Genomic DNA, 21,673 nt, shown 5'->3' with positions numbered 1-21,673 from the left:
TCCGGACTCGGTCCTCGTCCTAAGTCCTTCCTGGAGAACCTTTAAAGGAACCCCAAGAACACCGGACGTGTACTCGTCCGAGGTTTTTCCTCCACTACTACTATTGCTATTACTACTATCACTAGAGCCACTAAAACTACTGGGATCATGATATTTGTCTATGGCCTTATTCACACTATTGCTAGACGAGGAAAGAACGGTCTTAGACATTTTAAAAAAAACTTAAAATTTGAGGACGAGAATAAAAAAAGTACCTGAATCTAGACGAGGGAACTAAGGACGAGAGGACACTTCTAGACGAGGCGCTAAGACGAGGAAGCTCAAGGAAGGAAATTTCAAAATGTGAAGGTACCAGAGGAATTCTACTATTTATAGGCCGTAAGCTTCGGAATCTGAAACGACGCAGCCAATCAAAAAGTGACACGTGACATGCTCCTAAAAAAAAATAACTCGACGCGACTAGTTACCAATGAGATTGTGACACATGGCACACCTAATTGCTGGTAGTAAATACACATTATGAGAACAACATTAAACATATCCTAGAGACGACCCATGGACAAAGGGGCAACTGGTGGTGTCTAAAAATGAGCCAATTCCATACTCGTCCATAATGGTCGTCAATAGAAGGAATAACAGAAAATGAGCTACTCTTCCTTGAAATGCTCGTCCATAGAGGTTTTTAGATGAGTTCGTCGCACCAACTCTACAACTTTTGGATGACCTTCCATCCATCATTACTTATGACGAGCTCAACGATGGTTATAGAAAATAGGAGCATAAAATATAACCTCCATGGCAGTTATGGATGTGTACTCCAAACTTTCCAAACTCCTTAAAGGTAGGGAAAGTTATTAAATAGATAACCGCTTCATGAACCTATAAAAACACTAATCTCCGACAAACAAAGATAAGTTTTTTCCCAGGCACAATCCCCATAAGTTTGGAATTCCCTATTTCAGAATAAAAGACTAATTTTATCATCGGAGGGTTTGTGGCCAGTCGACCCTAATCTCCTCTGATTTTTCGTTTCTTCTTTTTCAAGCCCTCAAGATCATCAAAATTCGTGCCATCTAGCCTACTGATTTTTTGAGTATTATCAAAACCTAATGCTAATTAATGGGCAAATAGATTGAAAGGATTAGAAATCAATCAAACTGAATTGTGGAATAATGAGATTGGAGAATCCTAGACCATAAGGGCATAAATACCAAGAGTTCAGATTCTCTAAATAAGGAGAAATTATACGATCCTCATGGTGGATTATGTCATTTGTCTACCATTCCAATAAAAGACTTCCACTTATTTAAAATTGTTGAGTTAGTATTTAATTTTTATTTAAAAATCCACAATTTTAAACAAGTGTGAGTCTTTTATTGGAATGATGAACCACATCACTTGTCCACCATGAACCTATAAATAGTATTTAGGGGAAGTTATTAAATAAATAACCGTTTCATGAACCTATAAAAACACTAATCTCCGACAAACAAAAATAAGTTTTTTCCCAGACACAATCCCCATAAGTTTGGAATTCTCTATTTTGGAATAAAAGACTAATTTTATCATCTGAGGGTTTGTGGTCGGTCGACCTTGGTCTCCTCTGATTTTTCGTTTCTTCTTTTTCAGGCCCTCAAGATCATCAAAATCCATGCCATCCAGCCTACTGATTTTCTGAGTATTATCAAAACCTAATGCTGATTAATGGGCAAACAGATTAAAAGGATCATAAATTAATCAAACTGAATTGTGGAATAATGAGATTGGAGAATCCTAGACCATAAGGGCATAAATACCAAGAGTTCAGATTCTCTAAATAGGAGAAATTATACGGTCCTCATGGTGGACCATGTTATTTACCCACCATTCTAATAAAAGACTTCCACTTATTTAAAATTGCTAAGTTAATATTTAGTTTTTATTTAAAACTCTACAATTTTAAATAAGTTAGAGTCTTTTGCTGGAATGGTGAACCACATCACTTGTCCACCATAAAAACTTTATAATTTCTCCTAAATAAGACATGCTATGATTGCCTAAAAGGAAAGCAAAACAAGAAATACACAGATAACTACGATATCTAGCATGGTAGGTTTTGGCACAAACTTCAAGAATCAATTTCATATATAAATCAAAAGGAGATATATATAGAAGTTTATAGGAGAATGGTACTTTGAGTAGTGATTGATATGAACAATCAAAGATAACACAATATGAAGTACAATTATGAAAATGAGAAATATAGATAGCTATCGATGATATGCAATCAACAGCAGGGAAAACTAGCAACTATTTTGAGTTTTAATATCTGGTGTCCATTTAATCAATCACATAAATGATTCTAACAAGGCTAAGAACAGATAGAATAACTTGGAATCCACAACATTTTCAATATTTACCTGATGATTAATTACAAGGAGTGATGAATAACCAACCTGCAATGAAAAGGACAGGTATAGTAATGCTATGAGTGACTCAGTATCGATATTGCAGTGGAATTTTTTTTTAATCAAAAGGTTTTGACCACAAAAGGAACCCCACAAAATACTACCAATTTTTTCCTTGGACATTGTACAACATTCTAAAATTTTAAACCTCAAATATTGTATAAACAAGTGTCACTACCAGACAACAGAATCAAGCAAAGTCTACATATATTTGCTCTTGAATACTAGATATATAATAGATTTCCTTTCCTGATAAGTAAATTTTTTATAAAAGAATAGAGAAGGAAATTGGGTACATGGGTGGATATACAATAAAATTTAAAATCATAAATATTATATATATATATATATATTTATATAATTTTAGGGTTCGCACATGGGGTAAGTAAAACCTTGGGGGATATATCATGTAACTGAAGGATTATTTTAGCTTTCTTGGAACTATTTGCTCTTTTAATTTACTTAGGACCACAAAGTTGCAAAACTGGAAGTAGAAATCAAATGAACAGCTCAAACAAAGATAAGAATTTTGAGCTCAATAATACTATGACATTTCAGATTCAAATCCAATGTTCCAAAATCCTTCAGGGGTCAAAGGTGGAACACCATCATGATGTTCACAGCGTAAATTCTGCTGATTACAATTGGTGTCCCTGCCCTCATCATTGGGTAGAACCGCATCATAGAACTTCTTACACTGCTTGCATTCAATTCCTTTCAAGTTTTCCCGATCAGCTTTCTTTCTTGAAATCTTTCTTGCCAGCCACTGGAACTGGCATCTGCTGCTTTTGTACTCAGCGATCAACATTCATATCCTGCATTTCATCATCTGAACCGTCGAAATTCATGTCTTTCTGAATAGGCACTGGAGGATCATTTTCTTGTTCTTTCAAGGTCTTGTTCAAGTTTCCTCTGATGTTCTCGAGAGGAGTATCAAGAAAATCATCATGAGGATCAGGCCCACCTTGGCACTGTCGGGACCTTGTTTCTCTCCAAGAAGATGCAGGCCGCTTTGTACCAGCTACCGGGGCTGATTTTACATTGGAGGGACATTTTGTTGTAATAGGGAAGCCTGAAGGAGGAGAGTCAGAACTTGAAGTTTGAATTAATTTGGTGCTTTTCTCATCCTCTGAGCTTCCACTGAAACAGATGTCATTCTTCACTTTATTTTTGTCACTGGGAGTCACAGGAGTGTCTGCAATTTTCTTTCCAAGATCTAAAATACCAGGCAAAAGATAATTCTTTAGAAAGAATAACAGAGGATGCAATATGTAAAAGATATCTAGCCCATTGTGATTCTAAGTTGAACCAACCATAATATGAAATTCAAAAAATCAGTGAATTCAAACAAGTTTGGACCTCATGTGAAGTGACAACCTAGTAAATAAGTAAATAACCCACTTCTAAACTAAAGACTAACTACCAGCAGATCATCATGAAACTTTTTTTGATTCATACATATGCAGCTAAAAGAGAAAACGCATAATAAAAGCAGTAGGCTTACCAGGTGAAGTCAATATATTCTGATTATGCCTTAGAGAATCACTTTGGGGGAGCATATTATCGATAATAAGACCACACTTTGACCTGAGATAGTCGTATTGAGATTTCAGATTTTTATAATGATCAACAACATGCCTTGTTTTCTTCTTCTCAGCTTGTAACTCAGAGGCTTTTGTGTCAATCTGTTGAAGTAATTTTTCATATGAATCGTTTCCTTCTGCCTCGTCACTGCTCCTCCCTCCATGATTTACCTGTAACTCATTAATTTTCCCTTCTAAAACAATTATTTTGTCCACAAGCAGCTTCTTCTCTTTCTCACACTTCTCCAACTGCTGTTTGTTCTTTGATATTTCAGTATTAGCTGAATCAATCTGTTGAAGTAATTCGTTTTGTAAATTTCTTCCCTCATCAACCTCACGAGTCATTTTCTGAAGCTCCTTTTGGAATCTACCAGCATTGTCTTCCAAATTTTCCAATTTGCCCATAAGTAATTTCTTCTCTTTTTTATTCTCTCTCAATAGCTGTTGATCATCTGAAATTTCAGAGGTAAGCCTTTCAATCTTTTCAACCAAATTTTTTGTCAACTCCTTTCCCTCTACTACTTTTTCTTGCTTTATTCTAAGCTCATCTTGGAGCTCATCAACTTTTTTCTCAAGGCCATTCACTTTGGCAAGAAGCTCATTTGTCTTTTCTTCAAACTCTTTAAGTTGTTTTCCCGTGTTTAAATTATCAGAGGTTTTTTCTTGAACCAATTGGATTAATCTATTATGAAATTCCATTCCCTCATCAACTTCCTTAATCTTATTCTTCAGCTTCAATCCTAGTTGATTAATCTCAAGTTTTTGACATTTAATATTGGCAAGTAACTTGTTTGTCTTCTCTTCCTGCTCCTTTGATGGTTTTTCCATCTCTAGCTTGAGAGACTGGTTCTCTTCTAGGGCTTGTTTCTTTTCAAGTTGAAGTCTTTCTATTTGGATTAAGAGATCATTTTCCTTCTCTTTCCACACATCATCTGCAGCTTTCCTGGCCTCAAAATAAACTTTCTGCAGGCTTTTAGACTTTGATTGGAAATTAGGGTAGAGCTGGCTGCAGAATATATATTCTATCTGAGAAATCCTGTCTTTTGCTTCTTGAACAGTAGTAACCAGAATGGTACTAAGGCCAGAGATGTACTTTTCATCACCACTGTCAACAGGATTTGCTAGTTTAGGAGAGTTTGGAAGGTGCCCCGCCATCTCTGGAAAACACAGAACAGTAACCAAGCGAGATTTACCATATCATCAGTATTGGACTTTAACAAAACAATAAGCAATAGGTAGTTTCAAATATAACAAGTTATTAATATGCCAGGTATTACCACAAACAACTGATTCTCTAAGAGAGAGTTTCACTGAGAGGCTATCAGATTTCCAGTACAGCAAAAAACAAAAACAAAAACAAAAGTTTTCCGTTTTTCCCAACACTTCAAAATTCTACCTAGCTATGAATCATACATGAGAAGAAAAAAAATTCTTGTTATATAATTATTTCTTATCAGATACTTGTGAGCCTATTTGAAACTTTATCCCCATGCCCTCAATTAGAAATGGACTTCAATCATATAGTTCAATAGATATATGAGCTAAAGCCAGACCAAGACTACCAAATCAATCTCATTAGCTCAATTTTCATCATTGATCATTTAGGTCGATAATTCTCCTCTATCCATAATGCACCATTTACTATATATCCCCACAAAGCAAAAACTTGCATTGATTCTTAGCTCTTAGAATGACAAGTAAAATGCTAATAAACATATAAGATCACCTCAGTACAACCTTCCTTTTACATTATTATTTTTACCAATGCTTCAAAAATCTACCTAGCTATAAACTATACAACAACAACAAAGCTTTAGTCCAAAAACTTCAGATTTGGTTTCAAATGCACAACCAGACTAATTGGGATCGGCCACATGTATTCACCTAGCTATGACGCATAACATGGAAAAGAATCAAATACTTTTGAACCCATTTAAGTGTGCGTCTTTGTGCCCTCGATTAGAAATTGATTTTCAATCAAATAGTTGAATAGACATAGAAACCAAATCTACTCTTCCGAATTAACCCCTCCACGTAGACCAAGTTAAACCCACTTCCCAACAAGTAAACTACACAAACCGATCTCAGCCAAAGCTCAAAATATATTTCACATAAGCAATTAACAAAGCCCACCAAAAAAAAAAAATGTAAAACCACATTGACAACTTATAGGGTGCGTTTGTATAAACTGTCGCAAAAACGGTGTGCGAAATGGAATTTTGGGTTTTAAAAACGCACTTTTAAGCTCTCAAATCGCCTAACCAAACAGAACCATATAACTACTTTTTTGAAAATAATTTTCTTGTTAATTGTTTTCAAATTTCTGTTGTACTGAACCAAACAAGATAACTAAAACAAGCTGAGAGACTAAAAACAAAGGCATTGTAGAATAAACGTAACAAGATCACACAAACTTTCATTCATCATTGTGATAAAACGATGTTATGGCAAAGTAAATTTGAAAAATCAATACGAATCAGAATTGAACCGGAAATAATAACATCAACCAGTACAATTCAAACCAAAATAAATTAATATTAGGTTCTTGGTTCTCATTTTTCCGTCTCATTTTACCGAGAACCAAACAGAAGGTTAAAAAAAAAAAAAAAAGGAAATGAGTGAGAGAAATACCTCATTGAAAGTAAAACTTTCAATTTTCCAAGCTCTCTCTCTCTCTCTCTCTCTTAGTTGGTGGCTAGGGTTTTGGGGGTGTGTTTGGATGCGGGGATTAAGAGTGGGAGGTGTTTTCTGAGAAAACTGATTCGGAAGTGTTCTTGGGAATGGCGGGATATTGTTTTGTATGAAAAAAAGCTTGCCGCGGAAGATTTGTGACAAAAGAGGGATTTGATTCACTGCGGTAAAAAAGTGCACGCTTGTGGATTGGTGTGTGGCCCACTTTATCTTATTTTAGGCCCAAAAGATATGGGACATAGATATTTGGGCCACAATGAGCCCGTTTTGAAATTTACGGGAGATTATGAATTTGAATTCTGATTCTTCTAAAAATGTTAGGATAAAATATGTTAGAATTCTTTGTAATTTCGGTCAGAATAGAGGATTAGTATTTGATGTATTTGATAAACTAGACTGTTTTAATAATCAAATTCATAAAATAAAAAAAAAAAAAATTATGGGAAAAATTACAAGATTCTTATGTTCATTATTTCAATTTAAAGTTGTAAAAGTGTACAAAAGAATTTAGAGCGTATTTGGTTCTAAACCTGTTTTGAATACAAAATTTGAGTACAAAATACACCATTCTCCAGTTTTCCACTTGTTCTTTATTTTAGGAAAAAGAACTTTTTTCACCTAAACTCTTCTCTGGTGGATCCTAGCCGTTTTCAACAATATAACGAAAATGTCATTGTATTCATTTTCATTGACTCTAAAAACACCCCAAACATGTATTCAATTTTAGCATTCAAGTCTACTTTTTAGGATATTGAAAATGAAAGTTGAATACAAATTTGCAAATCACTTTTATTTTATTTATTTATTTTTGTGGTGGGTCTCATAGAAACTGAAAATTAATTCATAAAACACCTTTTTTTTTTCTCAAACCAAATAGCCTCTCATTTTTTTTTTGAGAAAACCAAATAGCCTCTTTAAGAGAAACTTTAAGGTGTATTTACTTTTAAAGTGTATTTCAATTGTAAAGGCAAGATGAAACTTTTTTATGTTACGTAGATGGAGAGAAGCAAGATGGAAAGACGGCCAAAATGTACCAATTTTCAATGTATTACGACAATCTACCACTTCCTTTTCTTTTCTTTTTTTGGGAAAATTACAATTTACCATTCTAAATTATACACCATATTACGCTTTGCACTATAAACTATTCGAATGTATACTTTGCAATCTAAATTATTCCACAATGCTTGGGGGAGTTTTGCAGGGCACCCCTGCATTGTTGTACATGATATCAAGTTGGTTGTACTTAGAGATGGTAGAATCAACAGCGTTGGATATGTCAGACTCTTTAGTGACATCACAGGCAACAAAAGTAGCATTGGTTCCAAGCTAAAATTACAATATGGATTGGCCAAAAATTGTCTTTTCCTTGCAACCAGCACTTGCTTGCGAATTGGTTTTTGAAAACATATTTCAAGCAATAATTGCTGCTATAGCATAAGAGCATGTCAAAGTAGATAATAACTCTCTGTAAACGGTTCTTTTCCAGTCGCATCAACTAGATATGCATCTATGACATGATTCTTACAAAAATGAGAATGCACAACTATTCTTTATGTTCAGCATCAGGTGACAAGCTCTTAATGCACATTACACAGTGAGAACTGAAAATCAATGGACCAAATGATGGAAATCCCAACATAGGAGTTGAACCACAATAATTTCTTGGCTTGCTTCATTTGCCTGTGACAAGAGCATTATCACTAATGTCACCATCATAAATACAGGGTATGATACTTGGAGCATCAAACAGATGTACTTATCAAAAAAAAAAAACAAATTAAAGACGTGGAGGATTTATGTAATTTTCTTCAATTATATTAAGGATATACAATAGAATCTATATTAGTTTTCAATAGTCACAAGAGTTGATAAAAGAAAATAACAATGTGGGGAATTTCATTTAAAACTGCCTTAGAGTCCCACCTATTGTAAGTTAGAAACAATATATATTTCAGTTTCTTAAGACATTAGATATGGAAATAAACCAACCAGAAGATCAAGGCTAATGATTAGCCTCAGGAGCTTGAGTATTGGCATTGAGACTATCATAGCCTCCACCTGTTGATGCCACTGGATTGGCTTGATACAATGGTGGTCTGACCATAGGTGGTGCACCGTTGGAAGAGGTGGGTGCTGCTGTGCTTCCAGGAACTGTTGTGGCTACACTATCAGGAGGCCTTGGAATAGGATTTAATTGAGCAGGTAAGGAAGGAGCACCAGGTGGAGCTATCATAGGTGCCATCACCGGAGAAGGCATATAACCTGCCAGACCCAAGAGAATTATTTAACATAACACGTTGCTACATGCTTATAGACAGAGAAAAGTTTGCATTGCATGTCTTGCACATGGATCAAACATTGTGTACAAAGATCACACATTAAATATAAACCTGGAAGAGCATCAAATTTATATTCCATGTGTCTGACAAAGGAGTTTAGGGTAGAACCATTTGATTGATGAAACATAGTGATAATTTTTTAATGTAGTAAACATGCAGACAAATCATAATAATCTGCCAATGTTCTTGTCTATCCACCATTTGATTGCTAAATATTGGGAACCTAATTAAAGATGGATAGCATACAGCAGCAAAAAGTTGGGAAGGGGACATGACCAATAGATCCTGGCTAGATCAGGGCTGGGATGGTGGCACCCAGTCCTAACTAGTTTAAAAAGGTTTGCTCATGGGAGGGAGCAATAGCATCCCAATTTAGTGATTTCCTCACTAGTTCACGCAAATAACAAAAGAAAGAAAACAGATGTGCACAATAATATCAACTAGTAGTGGCAAACCGCAAAAGCAATGCACCAAGTCAAAGAAAGATAGCAGTCACAGATGAAGCCAAACAATTCAAAATATGAAAATCTACATGCAAAATGTGTTTCATTTTACCTGGAGCACCAAGGGGTCTTGGCAAAACAGGAGGCCTAATCCCTGGGATTAATGGTGAACTTCCAGGCAACTGTGTGCTACCAGGCATCGGCATTACAGGTGTAGGTAGAACAGGAAGGTGGGGCCTCTGAACCATTAGATGTTGATTGTAAGCAGCACCAACCTGCTGGAATGCCGCAGTTTGCCCAAGATGTTCCTTAATCCTTTGTTCAATGAAGTTTTGGGTTTGTGCCTCCTTAAATTGCTGATAGTATGCCCTAACATTTGCCTATATTTATTAAAATAATTAGCATATAAATATAATTAAGAGAGAGAGAGAGATGTGAAGTACCTTATGTTTGTAACCTGCATTGTGCTGCTTTCTCACAGATGGCTGAGATAGAAAGACAATATCATCAACAATATAAAAACATTCATTATGTCAATTTATAGGAGCTGTAACTATGATATACAGGAGAAGGCACATTAACTATTTCAAACTTCAAAGGACATAGATACTGATAAACCATGCAGATTTTCATAGTTAACACTTTGTATGAATAACATAAAATTTTATTAAACAAACACACAAATCCAAGGACACAGAGAATACATAAGAGAAATACTAAAAACATAAAAATAAAAAATAGACAAGGCAATGAACAACAGTGAAGTGTTCTTCTACTCTTTAAAAATTTTGTACCCATTGCACAAGCTCCTCTTTCTATGGGATCTTGAACTAAGAGAGGTGGTTAGTAAGCAATCATACCAACAACTTTTAAGGAACTAATTCCCGGACTTGAACCCTCAATGTATTGTTTGAATGGAGGACACTTGCCATCACACCAAGGTCCAAAGTCAGACTCTAAGCAATATTGTATCCTTGAGATTTAAAAATACTAAAATACTATTTACAACATCTTAAGTTTGAGGTTGTTTCTAAATCGGCCCCTTGACTATGAAAACTTTTAATTTACACTCTGAAGTATTACAATAATGTCAATGTGCCCTTTCTATCAACATCCATTAGAATCTTGCAATTAACCCACACAAAAAAAACGACATCATTTTCAGGAAGGTTAATGGCGAAAATGTGACGGACCATAACAGTAGGAGCACATTGACATCATTATAATATTCAAGGGTGAAAATTGCAAGCTTTGAGACACCAACTTAAAAGTTACCACAAACTTAAAAAGTGTGTAAAGTGCATTTTTAGCATTTTGAAAATCATAAGAACCCAGAATATCCCCATAACACAAGACTCACCAAATTAAGCTCCCACGTAAATAATAATAAGAACAACAGTTCAACTTCAATCTAAGACCTCGATCAAATTCGCAAAGATAAACCCATCAGCTCCTAGTAAAAGACATCGTGTACAAGAAAAACCACACTTTTATTAACAAACAATACCAAACACATGAGGAGTCATCACATTTGCATGATTTGGTTCAATATTGACATAAATCCTTAAATAGACGTACATATAATCCAAATGCACCAAACAATTTAAGAGAGAGAGAGACTTACAGAATCGTGAGTCAAGTAGGTGTCACAGTAATCGCAGAAGTAGCGAGGCATGGCTGTGTTGAATTGAAACCCTAAGGTTCAGAGAGAGAAGAGCAAACATGGTTTTGAAAACTGGTACTGTGAAAGAACCAAAAAATGAGCTAATTACCGGTTTTATGGTCGAACCGGTAACGTCATAAATAATTTAATTATTATTTATTTGAATTATATAAATAATTAAAAGCAAAACCCAGAAACAGATCAGCCCCAAAACCAAAACTTTAATAAGAGCCAAACTGTTGGTCTTATATTGAAGCAGCACCCAACATTTCTAAGCACAATAATAAACCACCACTAAATTTTTATCCATAAAATGTAAAACCCAGAACCAAAATATTAAACTTTTTAATCTTAGATTGAAGCAGCACTCAAAATTCTCAAGCACAATACTAAAACACCACCAAAATTAGGGGTGTGTGCGGTTCGGCCAGCTTGGTTTTTTTTCAAATTTATTACCGAACCGACAGAGATCGGTTTTGTAATAATTGAAACCAATGCATACCAATTAGGGTCGATTTTCTGACCTATAGCGGTTTGATCAGGGCTCGGTTTAATCTGTTTTGGTCGGTTTGAAACATTAACAATCTGTTTTTGTTTTTGTTTCTTTTTTTTAAATAAATAAATAAAAAAAAAAAAAAAAAAAACTGTTCACCCAAACACAATGATCAAAAACCTGTGCAAAAATGGGCCGGATCCAGTTACAAAAAAGAGGCCCAAATAGTGGAAGCAAAGCATAGATAGTAAACAATAAATCTATTCTAATCTTAAAAGCATGAAGGAATACCATTTTGTTTTATTAATGTTATCCTTATATATATATGGGTTAGGCAGGCCCACCCATTTGGCAAAGAGCTCACAACAGCATAATAACAATTAACAAGGCCCATTCATTATGACCGTACACAATTTTGGAGTATTCAATTTAAAGTTTTATATAAAAATCACAACCTTAATCAAACACGAAGACATTCATGCTTTCCCGAACAGCCAAACTTAATCATTCATGCTTTCCCAAACAAAAAACAAATGAAAAGGAAAACAAAACTGAAAAAGTGAAAACATGTCACGAAGACAAACACCTATCCAACACGAAGACAAATATGAAATTCCTATCCAACTCAAAGAGGCTTACCCTTGTTTTTCTGTGACTGGTGAGCGACGGCGAGAGCTCAGGCGAGGCGTCGCTGCGTCAGGCGAGAGGCGAGAGCGAGAGTTAAACGATTCTGAGAGCACAGAATGTATTTATACCCTGAGAATCTGAAATCCTAGACTAAAACGCACAGTTTTGCTTTTGTTTATTTATTTATTTTTAATAACAGGTATACGACGTCGTTTTATTAAAAATAAAATAAAACTAGAACCTTTTTTTTTGGGAAAGAAATAAAAATAAAAAATAAAAAATAAAATAAAATTAGAACCTGGTATCGTATCTGTTCGGTTCTGTAATGCCCAAAAAAAAAATAAAATTTAAAAGGAAGGGTATTTAAGTAAATCTCTTGTAGGGTCAATTTATAATTTATAATTATAAGGGGATTTAAAAAAAAATAAAGTTAAAACCTTAGCTATATAAGCTTGTTAAATTAATATATATGAGAGATATTTTGAGAGAGAAGACTACTGAAAAGATTGAAGTAGAGAAAGATTGACTAAACCTTTAAGGCAAGAGTTTAAGTTGCCAAATCTAAACTTTATTTAGAATTATAATATTTTTTTATGTGGATATTTTGACCATAATAAAACTATTTAATTATTCAAGAATTTTAATAATTCAAACGAAAAATAGTTTAGATTTATTTTCGGTAAACTAGACGCTGTTACTGCGTATTCTTCCATGTTCAGTAACTTTTAATCTTTATTTATGCCTTTTGTTGCGTTTTATGGAGATGGAATTTGCAGATTTTTTAAAGACTTCGTGAGACAAGTTTCTGCACACGCCTTTATTAAAGGAATGCTACCAAATTAATGGAGTTGAAGTCTGACAAGTTGAAAAAAAAAAAAAAAAAATTGCGTATACGTAAAAGCCCAGGTGCTTTGATTTAGACGATATATTCATGTATCTAGTTTTGTCCTTATCTCAAAAGTAAACTAAGGGTGGCAGGTGGCATAAAGTAAAAGAAATATATATTATGAATATGTAGATTTTTTTAAGTTAATAATTAGAAATTATTAGTTCTTTTTAGTAGTTTTTCTACTGACCGGATATTGTTATAAGTACTTCTTAAATTATTTGATTATTGAGTAAATTGTATTTGTAAAATTGTTTTAAGTGAAATCTAAGAATTTTAGAGGAAGTGTTAGGGAAAAATTCATTTTGGAGATAAGTAACCTTATCCTAATTGGGTTTTATTTTACTTATATTAATGTATTTTTAACTACTGAAAATTGTTTATAATTGTGAGAATTTTTATTAGTTAAGTCCCTTTTAATATGCAAGAATCACGTTTAGCATTATTAGAGCATCCACACCAGCTTATGTAAATTTATCATCTATTTTACACAGAAAAAACTACTTTTTCTATTTTACACATCTATTTTTACAAAACACCCACATCAGTTCATTTATTATACAAGATATTTTATATAAATAATATTTTTATATTCTTTTTTTAATATTATTTCACAAACGCGTTTCTTTTTCCAATAAGTCATTTTCTTTCTTCTTTCTTTCTTTTTCATTTTCTCCGCCGTTTCCTCTTTCTTTTCTTCCTCTTCTTTCTTCTTCTTTCTCTCACAGTCAAAACCCAGAAGCATCACACCTCTTCTTCTAAGAGCATCCACACCATCTCGATCACAAGCATCGATCCACAACTTCGATCAGGCAAGCACCGATCTCCATAGCTTCGATCCACAAGCACCGATCAGGCAAGACCCATACCTACGAGCTCCGATCAAGCAAGACCCATGAGCTTCGGTCAAGCAAGACCCACGAGCTTCGATCGTTCCAGTCAAGCACCGATCGTTCCGACAAGCACCGATCCACAGCTCCGATCAAGCAAGCACCGATCTCCATAGCTCCGATTCACAACCACCGATCAGGCAAGACCCATACCCACGAGCTCCGATCAAGCGAGACCCATGAGCTTCGATCGTTCCAGTCAATCACTGATCGTTCCGATAAGCTCCGATCTCTCTGTGTTTTTTTTTTTTTTAACAAGTGTATCTCTGTGTAGATGTGTTTGGGTTAATTTTCTGTTGATTTTGGGTTAATTTTCAGTTGATACTGGGTTGATTTTGGTTAATTTTCAGTAGATGTTTTTGGTTAATTTTCAGTTGATTCTGGCGCGCTTGGTTGTTGTAATAGTTGGGGAAGAGAGGTAGTTTGATAGAGGAGAGAGAAAATAAAATAAAAAAATGGTTTACACGGTGAACAGTAACCGTGTATATATACACGGTTACTGTTCATTTACACAGTCGGGTGTAAATTATACACAACTTTACATCCACTGATGTGGGTGTTTTTTTGCTCAAAATGTGTAAAACTTGCACCTTTTTCTATTTTAGAAGAGTTTACATGAGCTGATGGGAATGCTCTTAGTTAAGTTATTCCTAACCAATGGCTTGCAATCAAAGACGTATCCAAATCCACTTAGAATTTCTTTTTTGTTTTTTATAATTTTGGTGGGGAAAATGGAAAGTGCGCTTGATCACAGCTTTGTAAATTTTTTTTGACAAAAGTGATAGAAACAGCTTTGTAAATTGAAACAAAGACTTGAGGTCACCAACAATTTACTTGTTACTTTTTCTAAAGTAACACATACAAAAAATGCATAGGAAGTGATCAAGAATAAAAACCTAGAGGATGGGTGACACCAGTGGCAACCACCACAGAAAGCCCACTTGTACCAAAGTGAGAAACTTTGTGTTAACTATAAAAGCTTCTCTTGAATATGGATCCACTTGCAACATCACCACGTTTAGATAGAGGGAGACAAGGGGGAGGAATTGGTGGCCAGGGTACACTATTTTTACTACATTCCAACCACCTTCCCTTCTGCCCTCCTCCCATCTTCCTCCGTCCAAAACATAAATTCAAATTCAAAACAAAAAATCAATAATTTCTCTTTAAAAAATAACTATTAATTCTTTAAATAACTTGAATCTAAGGTACATTTTAGTCTTTTATGGTCTTTGAAGGGCTCAGAGACCATGGTAGTGCTTTGCAACTAGTGCACAATTTATTGCAATGAATTAAAACCTTCCCCCATGTGTAAATCTACTTTGCAGTTAAACTCTGGTAGTTGAGCGAAATTTTCAAATTTCCAAAGCACCAATATACCCACCCGATCCAACATACATTTGCATAGCAATCTCAAATTCCCAAACGGTTCAAAAAGCTTTGACCCCTTCAGAATTTCAACAACAACCCATGAATCCTTTCTTGGAGTTCAAAGGTGAGCATTTAACAACCTCAAATTTGATAAGCTGAGCATAGACTTTAACTTTAAAACTATGCATTAAGTTGTAACTAAACAATTTCATTCACACAAACAATACTGAACCACACATAACTGATAACACCCACAAACACATGCACAAGTATAACTTTTTTTAAAGTAACACATACAAAAAATGCATAGGAAGTGATCAAGAATAAAACCTAGAGGATGGGTGACACCAGTGGCAACCGCAACAGAAAGCCCACTTGTACCAAAGTGATAGCATAGATGCGATGGTGAGGCTGCCCAATTGTTGACTTTCCCAGATCCTAATACTTCCAATTCATTCAAACACAAATAAATACATAAACAAACTTTACTTTCAAAAGAAGATCATAATTACAAATAAAAAGACTTTTTTGCATTTTGGGTTGCCGAGGAAAATGTTAGAGAGAGAGAAGCCACAGTTGCTTACATGAAATTTTCAGAAGTGGATGCTGATTATCTTTGCTTGTTTTTTCAAAAAAATGGTTTTTTTTTTTTTTTTGAATTAAATAGAGAGGGAATTAGAACCTGGAATCTCCTAAAAGAGTGTGTTGCAAAAGCTTGTTAATTCTGAATTGCTGTAACTTTTGATACCCGTTCCCTTGCGGGTTAGTTTGCAATAGACTATTTGTTTAACCAAAAAAAAGAACCTGGAATAATCGAAGATTTCTGGGAACCAGGTTGGTTGTCCATTTTAGCTATTTCCTAGGTGCTTTCTTGTACGTGTCCTGAGGAAATGGAAAAAGGAGACGGCCAAAGGGAATGATAAGATGTGCGCATGTATGGAATCTATGGATACTTTTGTTAAGCAACACGATGCCGTATCGTATTCTATTATGCTTTCTTTCTTTTTTAGTACAAAATTACACCTATTTGTGGTTTTGCCTTTTAGCATCGCTTTGGACTTTGGAGTTCATATATGAGTATTCACACCTCAAAATTCCATCTCATCTTATTTTACCATCTCAAAAAACTACTTTATCAATTATGTCATACAATTTTACAATATTTTCAACATCCTAACTTTTATTTTACGATACAACACATTAAAATAATATTTCTATAAAATAAAATAATTTGGCACTTAGAAATAAATATCGGTCACATGGTCCACTTCCTCTGGTTAAAGAAAAATGTTAAAAATGTAGCCCCACTTCACTGACATATCCATAGAGTCTTTTGGTTGAATATTGCTAAATACGGAGTTTATTTGCGTTATAGGTACTGTTTCAAGTTATTTAGGGAAATGAGGAAAGAAAGTGAATTTCGGCAATGGTGTTGTCGAAATTCAACAAAAATATGAGAGAAAAAGAGAAAAAGTGAGAGAGAAAAAATTTTGAATTTTAGTAATCACATTACCGAAATTTCTGCTGCCTAAACCGACTGACCGAGTGGGTGTGAAGTGCTCGAAGTGTGAGTGGCCAAAGAGAAACTAATTGTGGCAATGCCATTGCAGAAATAGGAGGTAAAAAAAAAAAAAAAAAAAAAAAAAATTTTGGCAATGCCATTGCTGAAAATGGGAAAGGAAAAAAAAAATAGTGGTTGCCGAAATCTGGGGAGGAATTAAAAAAAAAAGTGCTACATTCACAATATTTTTACAACAAATCATAGGTGATTAGTTATTATTAGTTCAAATTTGAATTTAATACTGAGATTACTTTTTTAATCTAACAATAACAACCTGCAACTTAAAATTTGTTGTAAAAATATTATAAAAATTGTGTGCACATATCATTTCTCAAAAAAAAACATGGAATGAATTTGTGGCAATGGCATTGCCAAATTAGGAGGGGAAAAATATTTGCAAGAAAAATAAAAACACAATTAAATTTTGTTCTGTAATTTAAAAAGGGGACCATTTTAAGAAGTTAATCGTTCGAAAGTTGAAACAAATGGTACAGTAGTGTTGACCTAAGCTTAAGTACTCAGGCCAACCTGACCACATGCCTGACCCCAAAGATCATTGGCTAATTTGGTTAAGGTAAATATCTTATGATTTTATAAAGTATAATCAAAAGGAAAATTCAAAAAGTAAAAAATAAAGCTAACAGCAAAATTTGCTTGCAAAACCCAATATTGGATCAGATACCCAAAAAGCCCAAACGTACATTTTGGCTGGTATAGAGTCATGTGACCCAAGGCTTGTACTAGCCCTGTAGAGGTAGAACCATATACTAACATACAGATCCGCGTTGTAATACAATACCATCCACTATTTATTAATTAATTCATGATATCTGTGAGACGGGCAGACTGTGTGAAGTGTGAACCCATATCAAATCTTACAAAATCCAAGTCTTCGTACTTGTTTTAGGCAAAGGACGATTTGGACAAGGTTCTCTTGCAAGGACTGTGGTCCTTTGATAAGTACATTATTCTGCTGCACAAACTAAAGGTGGGTGAGTCAGTCTCTTCTCTAACTTTCCAAAAAGCTGCCTTTTGGGTTCAGATTCATGGCTTGCCAACTTTGAGCCAGACAAGGGATGTGGGTTTGAGTATTGGTGGAATTTTGGGGAAGGTCGAAAAAGTGGATGTTAGGGAAAATGGGTTGAGCCTGGGATGTTACCTGAGGATTAAAGTTGCTGTGGACGTTTCGCAACCGCTAATCAATGGTAGGTTGGTGCGCATGGGAGGCTCGGACTCAAAGTGGGTTGAGTTCAAGTATGAATGCCTACCTGTCTTGTGTTACTTGTGTGGCAAACTTGATCATGATGAGAAGGATTGTATCGAATGGATGCGTCGGATAGATCCGATAAGCTTAGAGGACAAGCAATATGGACCTTGGTTGCATGCGAACCCAGATCGGCTACAGAAAACACACACGGTGATGGGGCAGCAAACAGGGGCGAGTGCAAGTCCTAGACAAACAAAGGCGAAGACGATGGAAAGAGAGGGGCAACACGGTAAGCAATCGGAAGCACCCGTTGTGCGCCGACAGCTCCATGGAGATGTGGAGATTACCGAGGATAGGGCTGACGTGGAAAGGATGATTTTGGAAGGCGAGAAAACCAAGGAAAAGCTGAACGAGGAAAAAGAAAAACTGGATTTTGAGGAGCAGCTGAGAGAGCTTGACGACATGATTTCGGGGAAAGCTGACATAGGATGTAATGTGCAGCGGGTTCCCAAAGCACTGATACTGAAATCAGAGAAGGAGGTGACAGTGAACCGAGAGGGAAACAAGGAGAGTGATTTGTCAGCGCCTGTTCTAGGAGTTGGGCTACTCTCAAGTGGGCCGCATGTGGTAATGGGCCATATAGAAGATTTGGATGGGCCTACTTAAACAAAAAACTTAATGGACCAAGGGGAAGAGTCTCTTTTATTCCAACATGGGCCTATGATGTCAAGTGCAAAAGTAAGGAGTCTTATTAACAAAGCCAAGAGCCCAAATAAGGAAAAGGCTCATGCATAGGCATGCAAGTTGGGGAAAAAAAACGTGGGGAGAGGCACATCCAACGTGAAGAAGGTGAATACCTTGGAGGAAATTACCCAAATGGAGATAGAGGAGGCAGAGGTGGGTCTAAAACAGAAGACACGTGCACCCCTTGAAGAAGTTATGGAGAATGCTGGGACTTGGAAGAAACCAAAGGTTGATGAGGAAGTTACTGCTTTTGGTAAACTGTTGGCTACACAAATGAGATCGGCGGCGGCTGCAGTGCAGCCCTACTGGGAACAATGAGTGCTATATGTTGGAACTGCCGAAGGCTTGGGAACCCTCGGACAGTTGGCACTCTTCAAAAATTAGTTTTGGAGGAAGATCCCACCTTGGTTTTCCTTATGGAAACCAAGTTTACGGTAGAGGAAATGGATGAGATCAAGCATAAGTTGGAAAGAAGCCAAGGTATGATAGTTCCTAGTGTTCGCAGAAGTGGGGGATTAGCCCTGTTATGGAAGGAGTCGCTGTCAGTGGAGGTGCAAACTTTCTCTCCTAGACACATAGATGTGGTTATTACGGAGGAAAATGGGAAAAAGAAATGGCGATTTACCGGATTTTATGGCCACCCTGAAACTAGCAAAAAAGGAGAGTCTTGGTCGCTGTTAGTGAACTTAAGTACTAGAAGTAGGCTCCCTTGGGTTTGCATGGGAGATTTCAACGAGATTAGTCACAGGGGAGAAAAGGTAGGAAGGGGAGAAAGGCCTGAATGGTAGATGAGGGCTTTCTCTTCAACAATCAACAAAAGCAAACTGAGAGATATGGGTTTTGTAGGCCTTGAATTTACTTTGAGTAGGTGGTTAGGGGCACGTGGGTGGGTTCAGGAGAAACTAGACTGGGCTTTGGTCTCCACAAACTGGGCTGCTATGTTCCCTGGGGTAAGACTATACAATGTGGCCACTTGTTCTTCAGACCACAACATGCTGATTCTTAAAACTCTCCCACCTAAAAATAGGAACAAAAAAAGGAAGCAGCTGTTTAGGTTTGAGGCTATGTGGATCAATGAGGAAGAATGTGATGGGGTTGTGAAGGAGTCTTGGGAGAGAGGCCGAATCCTAGGAGGTCAAAGTCAATTCAGGCGATGCATGGATGAGTGTAGCTCCTCACTGCAAAGCTGGAACAAGACGAACTTTGGCCATGTAGGAAGGAAAATAGCTTCACTTTTAAAGAAGCTCTAATGGTTGGAGTGCTTACCAGGTGGGGAGGTGAACATGGAAGAGATTCATGATACAAAGGGGGAGATTAACAAGCTGCTCTCGGCGGAGGAAGTGATGTGGAAGCAGTGGTCAAGGAACAGTTGGCTTAAGTCAGGGAATAGTAATGCATCTTTCTTCCATGAGAAAGCCTCAAAAAGGCATCAACGGAACACCATCACTTGGCTTTTGGACTCTACTGGTCAATGGCAGAAGGAGGAAGACACCATGGGTCATATTCTTATAAAGTATATCCAAGAGCTATTTACTTCTTCGTGCCCCACAGTTAGTGAAGAATTACTGGCTGCTATTCACCCTAAAGTCACTAACAGAATGAATGAGATTTTATTACAGGACTTTAGGTATGTTGAGGTTGAGAAAGCCCTTAAGCAGATGCACCCACTGAAGGCACCAGGCCCTGATGGTGTGCCTCCTTTGTTTTTTCAACATTATTGGCCTACTGCAAAATCTGTTGTCATACAAACTGTAGTAGAATTCCTCAACCATGGTATTGCTCCCCCTAAGTTTCATGAAACCCACATTGTGCTTATACCTAAAATGAAAAACCCCTCTAGAGTCACTGACTATAGGCCTATAAGCTTGTGTAATGTGGCATATAAGCTGGCTTCCGAGGTAGTAGCTAATAGAATGAGGGTTGTGTTAAAGGATATTGTATGTGAAAACCAAAGTGCTTTTGTAGCTGAGAGGCTCATCACAGATAAAATTCTTGTGGCCCATGAACTAATGAATCATATTCATAGGAAGAGGAAAGGTAAGGAGGGAGAGATGGCTTTGAAGTTGGACATGAGCAAGGCTTATGACCGGGTGGAGTGGGGGTGCTTGCAAAAAATAATGGAGAAGCTGGCTTTCCATGAGCGGTGGATTCAGATTGTGATGGCGTGTGTATCCTCTGTTACATATGCTATAAGACTTAATGGCCAACCGTGCGGACTGATTACTCCAACACGAGGCCTTAGACAAAGGGATCCACTCTCCCCATATCTCTTCCTTCTTTGTGCTAAAGGTTTGTCGGCTTTGTTGCACAAGGCGTCGGAGAGGAAGGAGATAAAAGGTGTGGCTACCTCGGCTAGGGGGCCACGGATCTCACACTTATTCTTTGCGGATGATAGCTTGATATTCTGTAAAGCAACAAAGAAGGAAGAGGCAGAAATTCAGAGAATTTTGCAAGTCTATGAGTCCTCTTCGGGTCAACAATTAAATAGAAACAAGACGATCTTATTCTTTAGTCGCAATACCCCCAACCGCACTCAAGAAGCTGTCAAGTCCATGTTTGGGGCCCAGGTTATCAAGTCACATGAAACCTATCTTAGTCTACCTTCATTAATTGGTAAGTCAAAGAAAGATACATTTGCTCAGCTGAAACAAAAACTAGCCTCCAAGCTTACGGGTTGGAAGGAAAAACTTTTATCAAATGCAGGAAACGTAGTGTTGATCAAGGC

At 36.3% G+C, this 21,673-nt stretch overlaps 2 protein-coding genes across 6 annotated transcripts in view; both read right to left on the bottom strand.

Annotated features, from left to right (window-relative positions):
* Positions 1-2,949: 2,949 nt before the first annotated feature.
* The window catches only part of LOC126723978 (protein gamma response 1), a 28,579-nt gene continuing 9,855 nt past the window's right edge, over positions 2,950-21,673 (bottom strand). Inside the window, exon 4 of the mRNA XM_050428012.1 lies at positions 2,950-3,411. Within this exon, the coding sequence (XP_050283969.1) occupies positions 3,242-3,411 (170 nt within the window). The 3' untranslated portion in view covers positions 2,950-3,241. The remainder of the gene's footprint in view (positions 3,412-21,673) is intronic.
* LOC126723979 (U1 small nuclear ribonucleoprotein C-like) lies at positions 8,069-12,417 on the bottom strand. Of its 5 annotated transcripts, none has more exons than XM_050428015.1 (5): positions 11,131-11,633; positions 9,950-9,991; positions 9,619-9,886; positions 8,714-8,986; positions 8,069-8,404 (listed from the first exon to the last, which is right to left on the bottom strand). In XM_050428015.1, the coding sequence occupies exons 1-4, from the start codon at positions 11,179-11,181 to the stop codon at positions 8,727-8,729; spliced, it is 621 nt and encodes a 206-aa protein (XP_050283972.1). In that variant the 5' UTR covers positions 11,182-11,633; the 3' UTR covers positions 8,069-8,404; positions 8,714-8,726. The 5 variants fall into 5 exon arrangements, with proteins under 5 accessions (XP_050283972.1, XP_050283974.1, XP_050283973.1 ...); XM_050428017.1 differs by lacking the exon at positions 8,069-8,404 and adding an exon at positions 12,302-12,417 and having other exon boundaries at positions 8,518-8,986; positions 11,131-11,201; XM_050428016.1 differs by lacking the exon at positions 8,069-8,404 and adding an exon at positions 12,302-12,400 and having other exon boundaries at positions 8,518-8,986; positions 11,131-11,247.

This window comes from Quercus robur, chromosome 4 (assembly GCF_932294415.1).
Source record: "Quercus robur chromosome 4, dhQueRobu3.1, whole genome shotgun sequence".
Classification (NCBI taxonomy): domain Eukaryota; kingdom Viridiplantae; phylum Streptophyta; class Magnoliopsida; order Fagales; family Fagaceae; genus Quercus; species Quercus robur.
Note: the sequence above shows the minus strand (reverse complement) of the source record. Positions and strands in the feature narration are given on the sequence as shown.